The sequence below is a fragment of the Aspergillus nomiae genome (genome assembly GCF_001204775.2).
Source record: "Aspergillus nomiae NRRL 13137 chromosome Unknown contig00106, whole genome shotgun sequence".
NCBI lineage: Eukaryota > Fungi > Ascomycota > Eurotiomycetes > Eurotiales > Aspergillaceae > Aspergillus > Aspergillus nomiae.
The window spans coordinates 18825-35811 of record NW_015378161.1 but is presented as its reverse complement, the minus strand read 5'-3'; the positions used below and the strand labels follow the sequence as shown (position 1 = coordinate 35811).

Sequence of the window (16987 nt, the reverse complement as noted above, 5' to 3'; positions counted from 1 at the left end):
CCATTGCCCGAGTACCACATCGGACCATATTGGCCTGTGAGAACAAAGGGAATCCCACTGCCATCAGCCCATCACGGGATGTGAGATTGGGGACAGGAGTATGCGGAGATTTCATTTCTTACCTTGTTTTCCATCCCAGATAAAGTCAGTTCTCTTGCTTCCTCCAAGGAACTGTTGTCCAATTTATCACAACATCACCGTACTCGTATCAACATCACTCACGTCTATAGTTTGTTGTGATCTTTGACTAATTCACACCATGACAAACTCCATACTAGATAGTTACTCTTCAAGACGCAAACCCCGCCGCATTGGCATCCTGACATCAGGAGGGGATGCTCCGGGGATGAATGGAGCAATCCGCGCAGTCGTCCGCACAGCAATCCAGAACGGCTGCGAAGCATGGGCAATCCACGAAGGCTACGAGGGACTCATTCAAGGCGGTGCAATGATGCATCCTCTGTACTGGGAAGACGTTCGGGGCTTCCTATCGCGTGGAGGGACACTCATTGGCTCCGTGCGCTGTGATCGTTTCCGCGAACGGGAAGGTCGTCTCCAGGCTGCGAGAAACATGGTGCTTTTCGGCATTGACGCCCTAGTCGTCTGTGGTGGAGACGGAAGTTTGACCGGGGCAGACCTCTTTCGGTCGGAATGGCCAGAGTTACTCAATGAGCTGGTCTCAACAGGTGTTTTGACTGTGGCACAAGTCGCACCCCATCAGAACTTGAACATTGTTGGACTGCTCGGCTCTATCGACAATGACTTTTCCGGCACGGATGCCACCATTGGATGCTATTCTGCGTTAACACGAATTTGTGAGGCGGTCGATGCAGTGTTTGATACGGCATCCTCTCATCGCCGAGGCTTCGTCGTCGAAGTTATGGGCCGACACTGTGGCTGGTTAGCGTTGATGGCTGCCATCGCAACTGGGGCAGATTGGTTGTTTATCCCGGAGAGGCCTCCACGCGATGGTTGGGAAGATGATATGTGCTCGATAATTACCAAGGTACTACCATCCTTACACTTTCTCCTGCTACGTCCACTTTGACAGGCTGACGTACTAACACATCAATACTAGAATCGCAACCGTGGAAAACGTCGTACTATCGTTATTTTGGCGGAAGGAGCCCAGGACAGCAACTTGGATCGCATTACGTCGTCTGCCGTGAAAAATGTTCTGAGCAAGCGTCTAGGGCTCGATACCCGCGTCACCGTTCTGGGGCACATCCAACGAGGCGGATCCCCATGTGCATACGACCGCTGGCTGTCAACGTTACAAGGCATCCACGCCGTCAAAGCAGTGCTGTCTATGACTCCTGACTCGCCCTCTCCGGTGGTGATTATCCAGGAAAATAGAATCAAAAGCTCGTCTCTGGCTGAAACTGTTGCGCTAACAAAGGAGGCTAATGCCAGTATGCATGCCAAAGAGTTTGAGAAAGCAACAACACTTCGGGACCCCGAATTTATGGAATACCATAGCGCGTACCGACGTCTGAACACCAGTGCTCATCCTAAAATGGTCTTGCCCGAAAATAAGGTATGCTATTCCTAACCTTAATTATGCACGAATTGAGCCTAATGTAGACTTCAGCGCATGCGAGTTGCTATTATTCACGTCGGTGCCCCAGCTGCAGGCATGAATCCAGCCACGCGCGCAGCAGTCGCCTATTGTTTAACCAGAGGACACACCCCGATCGCCATTCACAATGGTTTCCCTGGTCTCTGTCGGCATCATGACGATACCCCTGGCTCGGTTCGTGAAATGCATTGGTTGGAGTCTGGTGACTGGATCAACGATGGCGGGTCTGACCTTGGTACCAATGCGGGACTACCGTTAGACGATATCGAAACGACAGCTCAATGCTTTGAGCGGTACAAGTTCGATGCGCTCTTCGTTATAGGAGGCTTCGAAGCGTTTACAGCTGTCAGCCAACTGCGCAAGGCGCGTGAGCAATATCCTGCTTTCCGGATTCCACTTGTCCTGCTCCCAGCAAGCATGTCAAATAATGTCCCTGGCACGGAGTATTCCCTTGGAAGCGACACCAGCCTCAACACCCTTGTTTATTTCTGCGATGTTGTCCGGCAATCTGCGTCCTCGTCCGGGCACAGCGTGTTTGTTGTTGAAGCGCAAGGAGCCGAGTACCAGGCGACAGCTGCTGCGCTGGCCGCGGGAGCGATGACCGTGTATACGCCTGATCGAGGAATAACTCTCCAGAGCCTCTCTAGCGACATTGAGTACCTCCGCCAACAGTTCTCAAAGGATCACGGTGCCAATCGTTCGGGCAAGCTGATCATCCGCAATGACCAGACGTCCACCATATACAGTACAGCAGAGATCGCAAATATTATCAAACACGAAGCCAAGAATCGCTTTGATGCGCAGGGCGTGGTGCCAGGGCACTTCCAGCAGGGTGGCAAAGTCTCACCCATCGACCGTATTCGCGCGTTTCGGTTAGCCGTCAAGTGCATGGAACATCTAGAAACATTCACAGACCAGTCGCCGGATGAGATCATGAACGATGAAAACTCAGCTACGGTAATCAGCATCAAGCAGTCTCGTATCCTTCTGCTGCCGATGGGAGGTCCCACCGGAGTTGAAGCTACCGATACTGATTGGAAGCGACAGCGGCCGAAGACTCAGAGCTGGTTGGAGATCCAAGAAGCTGTGGACTCCTTGTCGGGGCGCTCGTCCGTGTGTGCAATCCCGAACTGAGAGGCTTACTCTACCATTCCTTTCATAGCCTAATGTTTACGAAAAGATCTTCAATTACAATTCCGCTAATACACCAATGATGACACACACCCAATTGCCAGATTTTCTTAACTCGAATGAATTGACATTTTTTTCAAAGACTTGTATAACGCACCGCTCAATGCGAATGCCACGTTTAACGTTTCGCCGTAAGTCTTTAAACCATTAAAAGCATATTCCGATCCAGCCAAAACGCCCACCCAAGAAACACAAACTCCCATGGAAAACACAACCATAACCTCATAACTCATAGTCATTCCATCCAATCCCCAGAACCACTAAACCTGCTCCTCCCTCAGCCTTTTCGAGCTCCTTCTCCTCCGCCGTCCCCTCCCCTCCAACTCACTCTCGTCCACAGGCCTTGTCTCCACTACCTCTTTTGTCCGAAGTACCCCCAATCCCCCATCCCCAGCCCCATTCCCTTTCACACCGGCGGAAGGATTTGAAGCAGAAAGCTTACTCCTCCCAACCCCATACTTCGCCTTCCTCTCCATCCGTAGAAGCTCCACCCCCCGCACCAGGTTCTGATACATCTTATCCCCCGCAGCGCGATTCACTGACGCATACCCGACAACGTGACGCAGGTCGGGTTCTGGCCGGGCAGACTCCTGTTTGATTTTGGATAAGGAGAGCCTGCTGAGCCTGTATTCGAGTGGCTCGTGCGTCGCGTAGGGGAAGGTGGCTGTGCTGCGTTGCTGGCGTAGGGGGGTGGTGTTTAGGGCTCTGGTCAAGTTTTTCGTGAAGCTCATTTTGCTCCTTTTCGCCTCTTGTAGTGTAGCTGTAGCGATGATATGATTGCGTCTTCTTATTGATGACCGAGTGAATCACTCTTCGAGAGGTAATGTATAGTATTGTAGTATAAAGGTACAAGTCAAGATGATATACTACACCCGAGGAATAGATAGATAGATAGTAGATAAGGAAGTAGTAAGCAGTAGCTGTAGCTGTGGATATGAACAAGATTATGTATTGAACCAACAACAACAACCCTGCCGACCCCCATCCTTATGAAGCAAAAACCCATCCCTCAATGCACCGCCCATCTCACACCCAATGACGAAAGTTGCACTCCAGGAACGCGATCATCCGGTGTGGCGATCCCGGTCCTGTGACCCGTGATCAGGCCACGGAAGCCCTAACCGGGTGCGGTGTGACCCAATCAGGGGCCCGTGGCTCCGGCGATCCTCGCGCTGATCGTACGTTATGATGCAAAAGCCGTGTTGGCCTTGAGGGAGGGATTTTAGGGGGCTTGTGATCTCTTTTTTTTGGGGGGGGGATTGTATCATTTGGTGAGGGTTTTTTGGGGGGGGGGGGTGTGGGTTAGAGTTTCTTGGGAGGGGTTACGGTGTGTTTTAAGTGCTCATCCTATCTGTATTTATGCATTGAGTTTTGGATATGAGGTGTTCACCCTGAGAGGGTTTGAGATCTTATTTTTGTGGTAAGGGGGTCTAGCAGCTAACTAGACTTTCTATTGTATGTTGACTGTATGCAGAACATATACTGCAAATGTAACAAGTATACTAACACGAGTCTGGATTCCTTCATGGAAAATCACCACACCACAATGCCGGAATTGAATCAACAACAACAACCCGGAAAAACAGGATCCACGGCTGCACAGCAGAGATTGAATTCACTTGTTGGGCCAATTGCAGCCGTCGTATTACCGTGGCTCTGCTGGGGTCGGATCGCCTCCTGTGGGTATAGTGATATGGTCGGTTTCGGAATTGGTCCTGAACGAAAGGGACGTGGAACGGGTGGTCCTGTTCTTTCGTTGTACCCCGCTTCGGCTTGCTCAGGGTCTCTCAACCTGAGAGAGAAGGTCGCAGTCCCTTGGTTCTGACGTGTGAGGCATAGGTGTGAGCTTGGGCTAGCTAGGGGGCTTGGTTGGGTTGCACGGTGTAGGGCTAGGTAACGGTTTTATTGTGCTTGAAGTGAGGGTCATTCTATGCTGATGGATGGTGGGTGGGGTCGGTGCTGTTAAAGTAATCGTGGAGTAAAGATACACGTCATTGTATTCTTTTTCTGGGGATTTACAATCGAACGAGTGTATTTTGTATATGATAATGAAGTCCTGATAGGCGAAGCTGACACTGACTATATATGTAGTGCTCTCGAGACACCATGGCACCGTCTATTGCATTACGAGATGGTTTATCCCAGGGTTGGTAGCGTACACCCTGATATACATGGCTCACCCGGGCTTTCCTGGCCCAGCCACCCAGGTGGCGCCCCGTAGTATCGATTCACATACGTGGAAATGACATCCGAGTACGACGTGCGGGGAGCTACGCCGGATCTATCGGAGGATGGGTCGAGATCGGACCAAGGATAGGAAGGGAACAATGGGCCATAGGTGACGATCTTATCTTCGGGCTTGTCCAGGGCTAGCCAGCGCTTTGGACTCGAGCTCCGTGCCATATGACACTGGACGCTCGACGACGCGACACGACAAAGATATACAAAACTGGTTAGAAAGACCGTTATGAGGGTCGCAGGCGCCTAAGTGGTTTCCCGGTGAGGCTGCATGCACACTGAACTGGATCGATAGTGGCTGGAAAAGGCAGGAGCAGCGGTCGTGATCCCAAGTCATTTAGTAAGAATGAATGTTATCCTGGTTGCGGCCAGTGCTTCGACCGGGTTGTGGACCGTTGGTCATTGGACAGCTCGCCTGCGATGCTTGACGGAGTGAACCCATACTGGTGGGATGTCAGCAGCGTGTCACGTTGATATCGAATCCTTCTGCTTTGCTCGAGTCCTTTGTCCTGCACTCTGCCTAAGCTGGCAGGTCACGCTGCATTGTCAATCCTCCACTTACGGAGCCGCGATGGTGGCACAGCATATCGCGAAACGTCAGCGATCCTGGCCGATGTACCCTAGCAGAGGACTGAGCTCGAGCCGGCGGCCTTTAATTAGGTGAGCTATCAAGGCCAGGCAGATACTTACCTAGGTACTAGTTACCCTGAATCTAGACTTTCTCCTGTTTTTGCTGTTCGCAAGGTAAAGATAGACCCTCGCAAGCTCAAGGCGAACCACAGAGACGGATTGGTGCAATTTGAAACCCAGTATAAGATGCGTCGTTCCAGGTAGTCAGTCCTCAGCGGACTATGTGGCCCCTGCTATTTTTATCCAATGGCGGAGGCGGATCTACCGCTGCAAAATCGTTGTATGGCTCACTTGGTCACTAAGGTATGGATTGACTCTCTGTATTGGCATTTTTATTTTTCTTTATAGATTAACGTCTTCCTCTCGTTGGTCTATCTCATCCCTAATGACCTTGGATTGGTGTTGCGTGGCCCGGGGACCCTACCGGTCTATGGAAGACTGAGGCCTAAGGTGATGAGTGTCAGCCTCGCCTATACATCACAGAGATACATAGGCAGCTTCAGTTACCTCTGGCTCTGGTACACCTATCGTCACTCCAATCCTCAACATTGTGCCTCCTGCCTGAACTATTGGACCCAGCTTGCCTTCGCTCCGTGCTCTGTCCATGCCATCCGAAGGCCATCTTAACCATGTCATCGTGAGTACTACTTCCCTATAGTCAGTTTCTGCCTATCAAATAAGCTGACACCTACTTATAGTGCCCGTACCATCTCCAAGAGGCCACCCAAGCTTCGTGCTGCCTGCAATGAGTGTCATGCCGCTAAGGTAAGCGGGAAAGCACAGATATGTTTGCATAGAAACATGAGATATAACTCTCGTCCGTAGGTCCGCTGCTCAGGAGAGAAAACTGGCTGCCAACGCTGCGCTAATCTTAGCCTGGACTGTATCTTCTCGATCTCAAGGATTGGGAAGGTGCCTGGGAAACGAAGCAAAGCCAACCGCGCCGCAGCAGCAGCCGCCGCCGCCGCCGTTACCGCTCCCCCATCATCTACATCGCTCACATCGCCCTCTCGCCTGGAGTCCACAAATGAGACAGTCGCATCATTTAAGCCATTTTCACACGCTATCAAGGATGAAGGCGGACAAGGGATGACTCCTTCGGCACGCCATGTCCCGTCCAACTTCGCCGTAGATCCCATAATCACCCCGTTAATGGTGCACGATTATTCGAGCAGCATGCAATTTTACCCCGGGGATAGCTGTGTACAGGATGGTCTCTCCCTCGCAGACACAGTACCCACTTCAACACACCATATAGCTCATCCTCTGGGTCCCAATATTGACCTGGGCCCCCAAGAACCTGGCAACTTCTGCTGGTCCTCCGACCTGGAGCCCCTCAGCGCCAACAGCCTCCCAACCCCGGGACTAGAAATCTCAGCGAGCAGAGGCTCCTTAAGTCTCGACCGTCGCCTCAGCCACGACTGGGAGATGGAGACGAATGTCGCCAACGGTAGTTGCAACCCCAGTCGATCTTGCACGACTTCGATCCGGCAGCCCGCAACTCCACCCGAGTACCTCGCTGATGATGTAATATACCCGGTCAGCGCCTTGGGAAACATGGGCCCAGAAACGAGCTACACAGTCTACCTGCAACTGCTGCACGACATCGAACAGACACTCGTCATGGGCCGGCAGCGCATGAAGGAGAACCATACGCTCGACGCCGTACTGGCCGCCAACCAGCAGTACCTGACAACTCTCCTACATCTGACCGAGAGCCTCGGTTTTGAGCAGATGTACGACGGCCACTTGCTGTTCACCGTTGCTTTGAGCAAAATCATCACCCTGTTCAACTTCGGATACCGCGACTTCACACTGCGGTCAGAAGCACACCAGTCCATGGGCTGTGCGGAGCGCCTGATCCGCTTCGGCGTGTTCGAGATAGACTTCGTCGAGCAGAAGGCTATCTGCGAGGGCATCTTCCTCAGGGAACTAAAGCGCGCGGGGGTGTGCCTTTCCAGATTAATGGACGTGTTGTGTCGGGAGAAATTCCCATATGCCCATGGCCGGCATGAAAGATTATGTGAGGAGATGAAGCAGCATTTGGACCAGTTAACGAGTGCATTGGAGGCGAGCGAGGCATGATATCACGTGTTCTTTTTCTCCCCTTGACTTTCCTTTCCCTAATAATCTTTTATATCGATTAATACCGCTTTATACCGAAGAGATTGGAGATTGGTTGTCACAGACAGCTAGTCCAAAAGTCCTAATTCGTATACCCTGGCGGAATGGATTTACATAGGTAGTGTCGAGGATGCACGTCATCACTCATACATTGTAGCTGTTTTCCTTCCTGATCTCATCCACGTTCAATTGAGCGCAGTAAGGATATAAGAATGCTCTAGCCCTGGTATATAAATCGTTTCTTTAGTATTATCATTGTTACCAGGAATGGCTTTGTTATGTCTCATCCACGAGCAAATTTTACTCAACGTAAGCCCACCCAATGAAGTAAATGTATGTGCTCTCGCCAATCAATCCAGTCCAACTACACTAGTAGTGCTTGGATCTAGACATTCGGCCTCCGAGAACGGAGCCGTATACTTGGATTTCCCTGTCTTCTAATTGGGGTATAAATGGTCTCATTGTTGCATTTAGTGTCGTGTATGAGGTCTTGAATTTGTTTATTCTGGGTTGATGTAAGAGATTTGATGTAATAATGCGAGGTATATATGGAGTGTAAGTTGAATTAATAGTTGAGGTAACTTATGTGTAAGAGACAGGATTTTTGCTCTGTAAAATGAAATGTCACGAGACCGTTCACCTGACCCTGGATAACTAGGGTGAGCTCTATCGAGCGAGGTTTAGAGAGCACTGTGAATCATTTCCGTGTAAGTGTACCTTCAAAAGCAGTGTAGAGATACTTCGTCATTTACTGTGCATCTACAACGGCTAAACATCACCAGCACCTGGGATTGAGCAGCGAAACCCACTTCGAGGAATCCGAGAACCACAGATCATATTCAAGACATCAACTAATCAACATCACAGATCCTGTCAAAAAATCCATCGTAATCGCAGCTCATATATAAATTAAGTATTAACAGACCGGTCAGGGCCATCATATCTCAGGGGCGCTGCTTAAGGAGACCAGCAACGGCCACGTGGGTATCAAACAGAAGGAAAATATTCTTGCCAAGACATGCTCCGATGTGGCAGAACTTGGGTCAGAGTTCAAATGAGTGACTAGTAGTGGATCTTCTCTTCGTAGATAGGTGGAACACCCTTGTCCATGTCCCAGTGGATCTTGTTCTTCTCATCCAACCACGCATCCTCGTCGGTGATGGCGATCACCCGCGAGGTATGCTTTACCTCCTGCTTGCTCACGCCAAGTTGATCGCGAGGGATCCAAAGAAGAGGTGGCTGGGAGGTGATGGAGGGGTGGAAATATGCGTCGCGTTCAACTTCGGGGGTATAACTTGTGATAGCCGAGGCATTGGGGACAAAACGCCGGAGCTGGGTATAGCTATCATACTTGTCTGGGCGCAGCCACTTGGTCAAGAAGTTTGCCTTTGGCTCTGGAGCTGGTCCGGTGAGGCCCTTCTCAGCCGAATCAACGTTGGTAATACCGTTGTCGACGCCCTCCTTTCCAGGGACACTGGCGCCGGCATCATCTGATTGCTCGCCCTTCTCCTGCATCAGGAGGGCTTCCTCCTCTGTTTCCAGATTCTTTGGGATATAGTTGATGAGAGGATCCAGCGCCTGGTTCAGAGAAACATGGTAGATGACCATGACAACAAGGGAGATGATCATGAGGATGAGAGGACCGAGAGCAATTCGGCGAGCACCGGTTGCAATGGCGAAGAGACCAATGAGGCAAACATTGAGCAGGTAGCAGCCGACGGTGATATGCTGCAAGGCGCGTGTATAGGCTTTACCCTGAGTGTCAATGTCCGCATTGGACACATACAGCATGTTGTACCGGTAAGCGAAGTAGAACAGGTACAGACCAATGGTTGCGAACCCGAGCACCAAGGGAGCGATACACGAGTAGGTGATGGCTATTCACAAACAGGTACAATTAGCCTCATTCCACATCGAAACGTGAACAGAGTACTTACCGACGACTACGAGGAAGGTGAACGCGGGGTATACCGTTCCCCAGCCTAAACCAGAAAGCGAGGACCAACGAGTGAACATCTTACGGGGGGTATTGTCCAACAACGTGCCCAGAACCTTGCCCAGGATTAAACCGGAAATCTGAAGAAGCGCACCAGCGCTGAACGACAACCCTTGCAAGATGATATAAGAGATGTAGAAGTTGGAAGCCTGTGGGATCTTCTTGGCCAGGAGCGACGCAGCAGATGCAGGATTGTTGATGATATCCGAGACCACACTCGAAGCTGACGATGCAACAGTGACAACCAGGAATGTTTGGACGACTTGAAACGTGAAGTAGAAGTTCTGGGTGGTCAGCTCGACAGCCGCAGCGGTCGGAGCACCACCAAGCTTGGCCATCACTAGAACAATAATGAGCGATTATTCAGAAATGAAGTCGTTGTCGAAGGAACTTACATCGCAAGATAATTGGCAACAGAGCCATCAGCACGGACTGCAAGATAGTAGGCAGAAGACCAGTGATGACACCTCGGATCCAGCTTGGGACATCGTTGATAAAGCGAAGAAAAGGGACCTTCTCGGTCAAGAAAGTAATGTTCGAAATGGAACCAACCACGGCCGTGGGAATTGCCCAGAAGACGATGAGGGCGACAACGAATGCGATAGTTGCGAAGTACCGAATGACGCGTTCCCACCATCGAATACGGAGGTTAGACCAGATAACCTGAGTGGGCTCCAGACCGATGTAGCGGGGCGCCATGTGCAGAGGCAGATTGTGGGCCACTGTAATCGCATGTTAGACCAATCTTGCGACACCATTATGGCAGATATTAAATGGAGCACAGCGAACAAACATACCGGACTGATAGGCAGACTGAGCATCTGCCTGATGATAGAATTCAACAAAAACCGAGGAAACCAACTTTGCGTCGCCAGCTCGGTGCTTGGCCTGCAGCTCTTCGATCTCAGGAGTTAAGCGCTCAATTTCGGATCGGGCCCAATTGATCGTATCAACCTTCTTTCCAATGAGTAATTTGAGTCTATGCGTGGGCCTCTCGGACGGTTTAATCCAGCGGGCTGCAACTGAGCCCGACTCGTCATTGGGCTCTTCGCTGGGGGTCGGGGGGCCGTCTTCAACAGAGCCCTGTTTCTTCATGGCCTTGAGGCGTGCCTTGTTCGCGAGAGTGATAAGCTTGGTCTCCGCAGCTTCGAGCTTCATGGCAGCATCATCACGTTCTTTCACTTTGTCGTCCAATTCGGACGTATCGGTAGTGATCCAGACATTCTTCACTTTGTCAGTGCCGAACATTTTGCGAATCTTGTCACGATTGAGATAGTCCTCAGTAACAGCGGTGAACAACACGGTCCGAGACGAAAGCCGACTGGCGTATGCTGGGGAAAGGGCGTAGGCGTGGCGCAAATTGATATAAAAGATACTTTCACGTGTAACGGTGTACATGACAAATCCTTAAGAGAGCGACATGTAAGATTAAATGAACATAAAAGAGCTTGGCCAAAACTTACCAAGGAAGAGCCATGCGACCAAGGCGTGCGCGAAGTAACGCTCGTACTTGCTTTCTTCGACGTTGGACATGCTCAGAATATTCAATTGTAAATTACCCCCACCGCCAGTTGCATTGATGGGAAACAAGATAGGGAACGTCATGCACGCGCCCACGAAGCATATCATGGATACCAATTTAAGGAAGCGAATCAGGAGGTAAGCGTCCATCGAATGGTGTTGCAGCACGTATTCATCAGGCAATTTGTACATGTCAATGATCCAACCCCATGGGGTAGTAGAGGTGGGAGGAGTACGCTCCCAAGATTGTAAGGTTCCTAGGTATGTTCGCGGCATATACGTCCGGCGCTGACTGCGACGAAGAATCAGGAAGATCAGAACCATCACTCCTGCCGATACCAAGGCCGGCACAAGAGTTGAGACGAGTGCCGATGCCGTTGGTGGAGTATTGCTGGGGTCATCACTGTCATCCTGCGTGTTGTTAGATGTGCCCACGGCCCAGAGCCGATCAACTTGATCGTTAGCAGTCGCAACTCACCCGTCGAACGAGATGATGGAGGCCCCTCAGACCAACATCGGAGAACGCCATTACGGCTGGGTATAATTTCTCGTTCCAATGTTGCCCTCGTTGAAGCGCCCTCGAATTGATGTTGATTCAGGGGATAGCGCGGTCCGGAAGATGCGATAGGCAACTCGCTGCGGGTTTTGGCCGCGATTGAATGAAAGATCGTCGATATGAGAATCGAGCTGGGATGAGAATTTTGGGAGGGAAAGAAAAATGAAAAATAAGTAAGGTGGATAATGTCTAGAAAAAGATAAGCGAAAGAAATGAGGGAAGACTGTAGTTAGTGTATCAGCCCAGCTGGAGAAAGGGAGATTAGAAAAGAATGATACAAGAGAACCCAAGGGTATGGATTCAAGGAGGGGCTGATTTTAATTTTTGTTTTTTTATTTTTTTCTTTTTATTTTTTATAGTTATTATTATTTTTTTCTTGATTTTCGTTTCCTTTCCTGGTTACGGTGATCCTTGGTCAGGAAAGTCAAAGACGAGAAGGCATGCCAATTGGACTCCCAAGAATGAGAAATTCAATCGGGTGGTTCTTCGGGAGGGAGGAGACACTTACGTAGATGCCCCGAGCTGAATATGCTTTGTACCTTAGGCACAGAGCTTTACCGGGGAATCGTTGGTAACTAGCGACAAGAGTCGTGGGACCAATGCACACCAGAGCCAGTCAGCACCATAACCTGCGACGAGTGAAACATGGATCTGAGATGCGATCGCGAGGCAGGCGGGAACTTCACTGATCATAAGTAACCGATCAACTCGTAGCGCTAATTTAAAATTAAATAATTTTCAAGGCTAAGAACTCTTTGTGGGTTTCCTCATGATTCTAATTTTACGGTACCGCAACAACCTGTTTAGCCATAAACTGTCGTCTCAAAAGAGAAATAGCATCAGCTCAATTCAATGTTGTCAATGTATGGCGTATAATAGAACAGATGATACTCCGTATATCTCTGTAGTAGCAATCAAACAATGCAGAACTTGAATATGACCGAAGTCAGGATCCCAATGATGCCACCGACGGAAACCTTGAAATCTCACCAGATAAGAGCAGCGGAACTAACGTTTTTTGGGTTACGAGAGTGGATGACTTGGCTCAATAGACCACTGTTAGCGTCAAAAGAAAACTCTCTGTGATTTTCTCGTTTTTCCAGTCATAATTGTCCACCTTTTCTGTGTCCATCCAATACAGAGTATACTCCGTATCATTGTGGCAACACCTCCTGACTCAGGTTCCCAGGTACAGTTCATCACCCCAAAGTATATCCATGGGTACCTCAACTACAGCTGGGCCAACCTGACGTATTTATGGGCCCGGCATCGAGGAACGGGTACCTGTTCCTGTACCTTACCGTACTGATACCGCTGCCTAGAAGCACAACCTCAAGGAAGCCGTTGTATGTACATGTACAAGCCATGGTATGTTACTGTAAATTAGTCCAGTACCTGAAGTGAAGACAATTTGAAACACATCCATTAAATGAGGCTTCAGTCGCTTCAGTTCCTCAACACCTTTCCCTTATTTTGTCCTAGGGGTTCTTTTTCCGAAACACTTCCCACAACACGGTATGGGCACCGTACACTGGTGTAATCTGGTGTAATACAACTCGAGAAATCTACGATGGAGGTGTGGCTAGTGCTGCTGCCTGTTTGCGTTTTGCCACTGGCCTAAGCTGCGCCGATCCAATCAAACCTGTTGCTGATCAACACCCTCCCGTGTCTGCACCAGCCACACGAATTAAAACCATACTACTACCAGCATGAAGTCATCCTCTCCCGACCGAGTATCCCCGTCCGTGGGGTTACGACTATCATTACCGATAACTGGATCAAAAACTTACAAGATAGAACATTCATGGGCAATTAAAACCAGTTGCCTCAGAAACTTTACAGCCCTATCATGGCATCACCACCCTCAACAATCGTTCATGCCTAGTGCGAACCACCAACGCCTTATGGGTACGATGTTGCTCGCTACCCAGTAACGACCATGAACAGGTCCACAGCATGGTCCACGCTGCTTCTGACGCTTACACGTTCATGGCCTTACCGTGTGACCTATCGTGGCTCCACTGCCTGATCTGGCATTGTTTCTCGGATGTACCAATCTTGGCTCACTTGATCTGGTACCGATCGGTCAAGCCACACCTCCAGCCTGGTTAAGGTTGCGTTTGGAACGTCATCTGCCACAGCCACACGGTTTACATGTGTGTTCGGTGGAGGTAGATCATCGTGATATCATCTTGGGACGAGGATCTTAGATTGGTTGTGGTTGTAGGGGTTCGACGGGGGGTTGGTTCGCTGCTTTGATTTGCTAGAGATTAGTCGTTGCCTTCTATAGAAGGTAGGAGAGTCGAGGAATGGGATTGGTGGCTGTCTTTCACTGCCTGGTTGCTGGAGTCGGTATGTGAAGTAAAGCTCATGGAATACACAAGAAGTGATCTGATCCATGGAGACGAGTTGTATGGGAAGGCAAGAATTTGCTGCACACAGGGAGAGATGGGATGACTGCCAAGGGCTCGCAATGAAATTACTGGGACCGACTGTAATCTGATTGGTTCAGGATATATATATTTCCTTTTCGAGCCGGGACTCCTACTACTAGTAGTACTAGTAGTATTGGGGTACCTAGTCTTGAACTTGCCAGGTGAAGGCCGGGTGTTACTACTGAGCCACGCTTACCATCGGGACCCAGAGCTTCCCTGATATACTTCTCAACAGCCATGAGAATCCCGTGCGGTGTGATGGCATTCCGGTCTCTATACTAAGAAGACAAGTCGGTCATAATAGACGTCTCTGCAGCTGAGTGTTTCGAGTTCTTCTTAGAAAGCATGGTATATCTTTAACGAGAGTAAGCATAATGTACATAAAACACCCCACTGTCTCCTATCCCTTGCGAGAGAAAGTCTAGTTCGTACTGGCCTCTGGTCGGTATGCGTAAGATAATACACGTCCCATAGTCATTAGTTGCAGGGGATTTGGGAGCCGTACAGAAGGAAAGTGACAGCTTGGCACCTGCCCCTGTGTCAGCTGTAGTATATACAAGAAATTGAATCCAAGAATCAAAGGTTTAGATGAGATTGGCGCACGGCTGCCTGCAAACCGTCGAAAAGTTGTCGCGTCCTGAGAGGAGGTCAGAAGAGTAAATGTGCATGAACAAAATAGTAGCCCGGGTTGGATGTAGCTCAGAGTTCTTCCTGGACCTCTGGCACAGAGCTGTACAATTCTCTTTCAAATACATCGATCCCCCGGATCGGTGGAGTGAGCATCAGGAGGCTGAAAAGAATTTCAGTGAAAAGGAACTGAAGTTCTGGTCGAAGCCGTTTGTACAATTTCAACAGCTCGCTCGTGGACCAGCTTCTCTCAGGTTCCTGTAGATCGGCTTCATATCCTTCGAGAAGGAGGAGCCACACGAAGGACTCGCATGCGGGAAACCTGTCGAGTTCACGGTCTTTCGCAGTCGCGCGTAGATGGTCGAGAAAGCGGCCGGTTTTGTTGGGAGAACCCTGGAAATCCCAGAGGGCGGCTGTGATGTATATCAGAGCCGCAGTACGCGTGAGCTCCTGCGTCGGCGCATTCTTCGTTATAATGTATATGCGTGACTGATGTGGAACATGAGAAGGACGAGGTCCGCTGGACAGCAACGGAAACAAAGGGCTATCCATTTGAAATGCAGAGCGACGCTGGGGAACCGATGACAAATACGCATCGGAACTATGTTCTAGCATTAAGTCTTCTGCTCCTCGAAGGAATGTGACCAACCATTGCTGGCCATCTTCGGAAACTGCTGGATGAAGCGGCATCAACATAAATTGCACATAATGCAAGAATGCTTCAGCAACACAATGAGATCCCGATCTGGAACGGAGGATCTGGACAGCCTGGTCTACGTATCCTCTGGCGTGCTGCCTGCTGCCAAATCTTTCTTCCTGTATTGCCATCCCCGTCAAAGCCATTGCTAGACTATCAGTGTCGATTTCCATGCTGCCCTTCATCACCTGTTCAATGCCCTTTGTGGCTCTCCCTAAGTGCTGTTCCACTTCAGGGCTCCACTTTAATCCATATGCGTGTGCCCTCCAACGAGCGCAGTACGCAAGGACAACAGACTGAAAAGGCAGGGGATGGTTGAGGACCGCCCGGAAGACTTGGTCTTTGATTAGTCTAGGCTCACCTGACCAGTATGTCAACCTGTTTGTCCAACAGTCCATTAATATGAAATCCTCTCTTGTGCAGGCTACGGGCAAGCTATCAAAAGGGTCTTTTCTGGAGGCATCAAGTAGGGTGACTGGCGAAACAGAATAGAAGGCAGGTGCAGAGCTTTGGGGCCCGACTGGTATCTGAAACGTCCCTGGGTGTTAGTAAGGCAATTGACTGTGCTGAAGCTCCAATTACGTACTGTGGAGACCTCTTTAGGGACAATTCCATCCTCAGATCGCTTGTATTCAACGACTTCATTGTCATCGCCACTCAGTAATAACTTTTTCTGCTGCCAAGAGAAATAGCGAAGAGGGCGATGAACTCTCTTATCAGAGTCGCTCCGAGGATGCGTGTGTTTAAGTTGTTTTCGTTTCTCCTGAACATGATGGCGCATAACATGTGCTCGCTTTTCTCGGGAAGAAGAGTTTGAATCGACAAAATAGAAAACTTGATTCTTAGATGGGTCATCTGAGGTAGGTAGGTGCCTTCGCCTTTTGACCTTCACTGGAAGTTGACCGGCATTCTGCGGAGTCGCTGTTGCGAAACTTTGATCAGCTCGCGAGCGAAGAAAAGGAAATAGAAACTTGGATAAGAACGCCAACCTTGTTGTTCTGAGCCGGGAGAGAAGTCTTGCGGCGCTGAGCTTGGATCGGAATGTGCCAAATTAACCAAAGGGGGAGTGCCCACGGACATTGCGAGCCGCCTAGTGGCAGTGGACTCGAGCAATCTGACTGACGGGACAAAAGCTAAACCTCCTTAGAGGTGCATACCGGACAAGAGCTTTACCAGAAAACCCCCATAGATTGAACCAATTTGTCGGAGGAGTTCATTGCAAAGTTGCGGTCGGGGAAGAGAATGACGATCGACGATCAAGATGCGCCGAAGGAATCAGCCATAGTCATGCTTATCAACGCCCGGCGTAGAATGACCCCGGCACGGTTCTTATTAGGGATGAGAAGCAGTGGGGTCGGTACTGAGCAAAAGGTCTCGTTGGCGCAGCCCGAAA

General features: G+C 49.9%; 5 protein-coding genes across 5 annotated transcripts; 2 read left to right on the top strand and 3 right to left on the bottom strand.

Annotated features, from left to right (window-relative positions):
• Window positions 1-259: 259 nt before the first annotated feature.
• Window positions 260-2713, top strand: ANOM_005639 (6-phosphofructokinase; the record flags this gene model as incomplete). Its single annotated transcript, XM_015550896.1, has 3 exons — window positions 260-1006; window positions 1079-1537; window positions 1592-2713. The coding sequence occupies 3 exons, from the start codon at window positions 260-262 to the stop codon at window positions 2711-2713; spliced, it is 2328 nt and encodes a 775-aa protein (XP_015407625.1).
• A 279-nt stretch (window positions 2714-2992) lies between these two features.
• ANOM_005638 (uncharacterized protein) lies at window positions 2993-3501 on the bottom strand (the record flags this gene model as incomplete). Its single annotated transcript, XM_015550895.1, has 2 exons — window positions 2993-3036; window positions 3099-3501. The coding sequence occupies 2 exons, from the start codon at window positions 3499-3501 to the stop codon at window positions 2993-2995; spliced, it is 447 nt and encodes a 148-aa protein (XP_015407626.1).
• Window positions 3502-6267: 2766 nt separating this feature from the next.
• On the top strand, window positions 6268-7723 carry ANOM_005637 (Zn(II)2Cys6 transcription factor domain-containing protein; the record flags this gene model as incomplete). The annotated part of the gene is made up of 3 exons (XM_015550894.1): window positions 6268-6275; window positions 6337-6403; window positions 6464-7723. The coding sequence occupies 3 exons, from the start codon at window positions 6268-6270 to the stop codon at window positions 7721-7723; spliced, it is 1335 nt and encodes a 444-aa protein (XP_015407621.1).
• Window positions 7724-8486: 763 nt separating this feature from the next.
• ANOM_005636 (putative DUF221 domain protein) lies at window positions 8487-11884 on the bottom strand. Its single transcript, XM_015550893.1, has 6 exons — window positions 11758-11884; window positions 11222-11690; window positions 10556-11164; window positions 10154-10480; window positions 9700-10098; window positions 8487-9639 (listed from the first exon to the last, which is right to left on the bottom strand). Exons 1-6 carry the CDS (start codon window positions 11806-11808, stop codon window positions 8825-8827), a joined length of 2670 nt encoding a protein of 889 aa, XP_015407622.1. The 5' UTR covers window positions 11809-11884; the 3' UTR covers window positions 8487-8824.
• A 3085-nt stretch (window positions 11885-14969) lies between these two features.
• Window positions 14970-16674, bottom strand: ANOM_005635 (uncharacterized protein; the record flags this gene model as incomplete). The annotated part of the gene is made up of 3 exons (XM_015550892.1): window positions 14970-16121; window positions 16181-16515; window positions 16584-16674. 3 exons carry the CDS (start codon window positions 16672-16674, stop codon window positions 14970-14972), a joined length of 1578 nt encoding a protein of 525 aa, XP_015407623.1.
• Window positions 16675-16987: the final 313 nt, after the last annotated feature.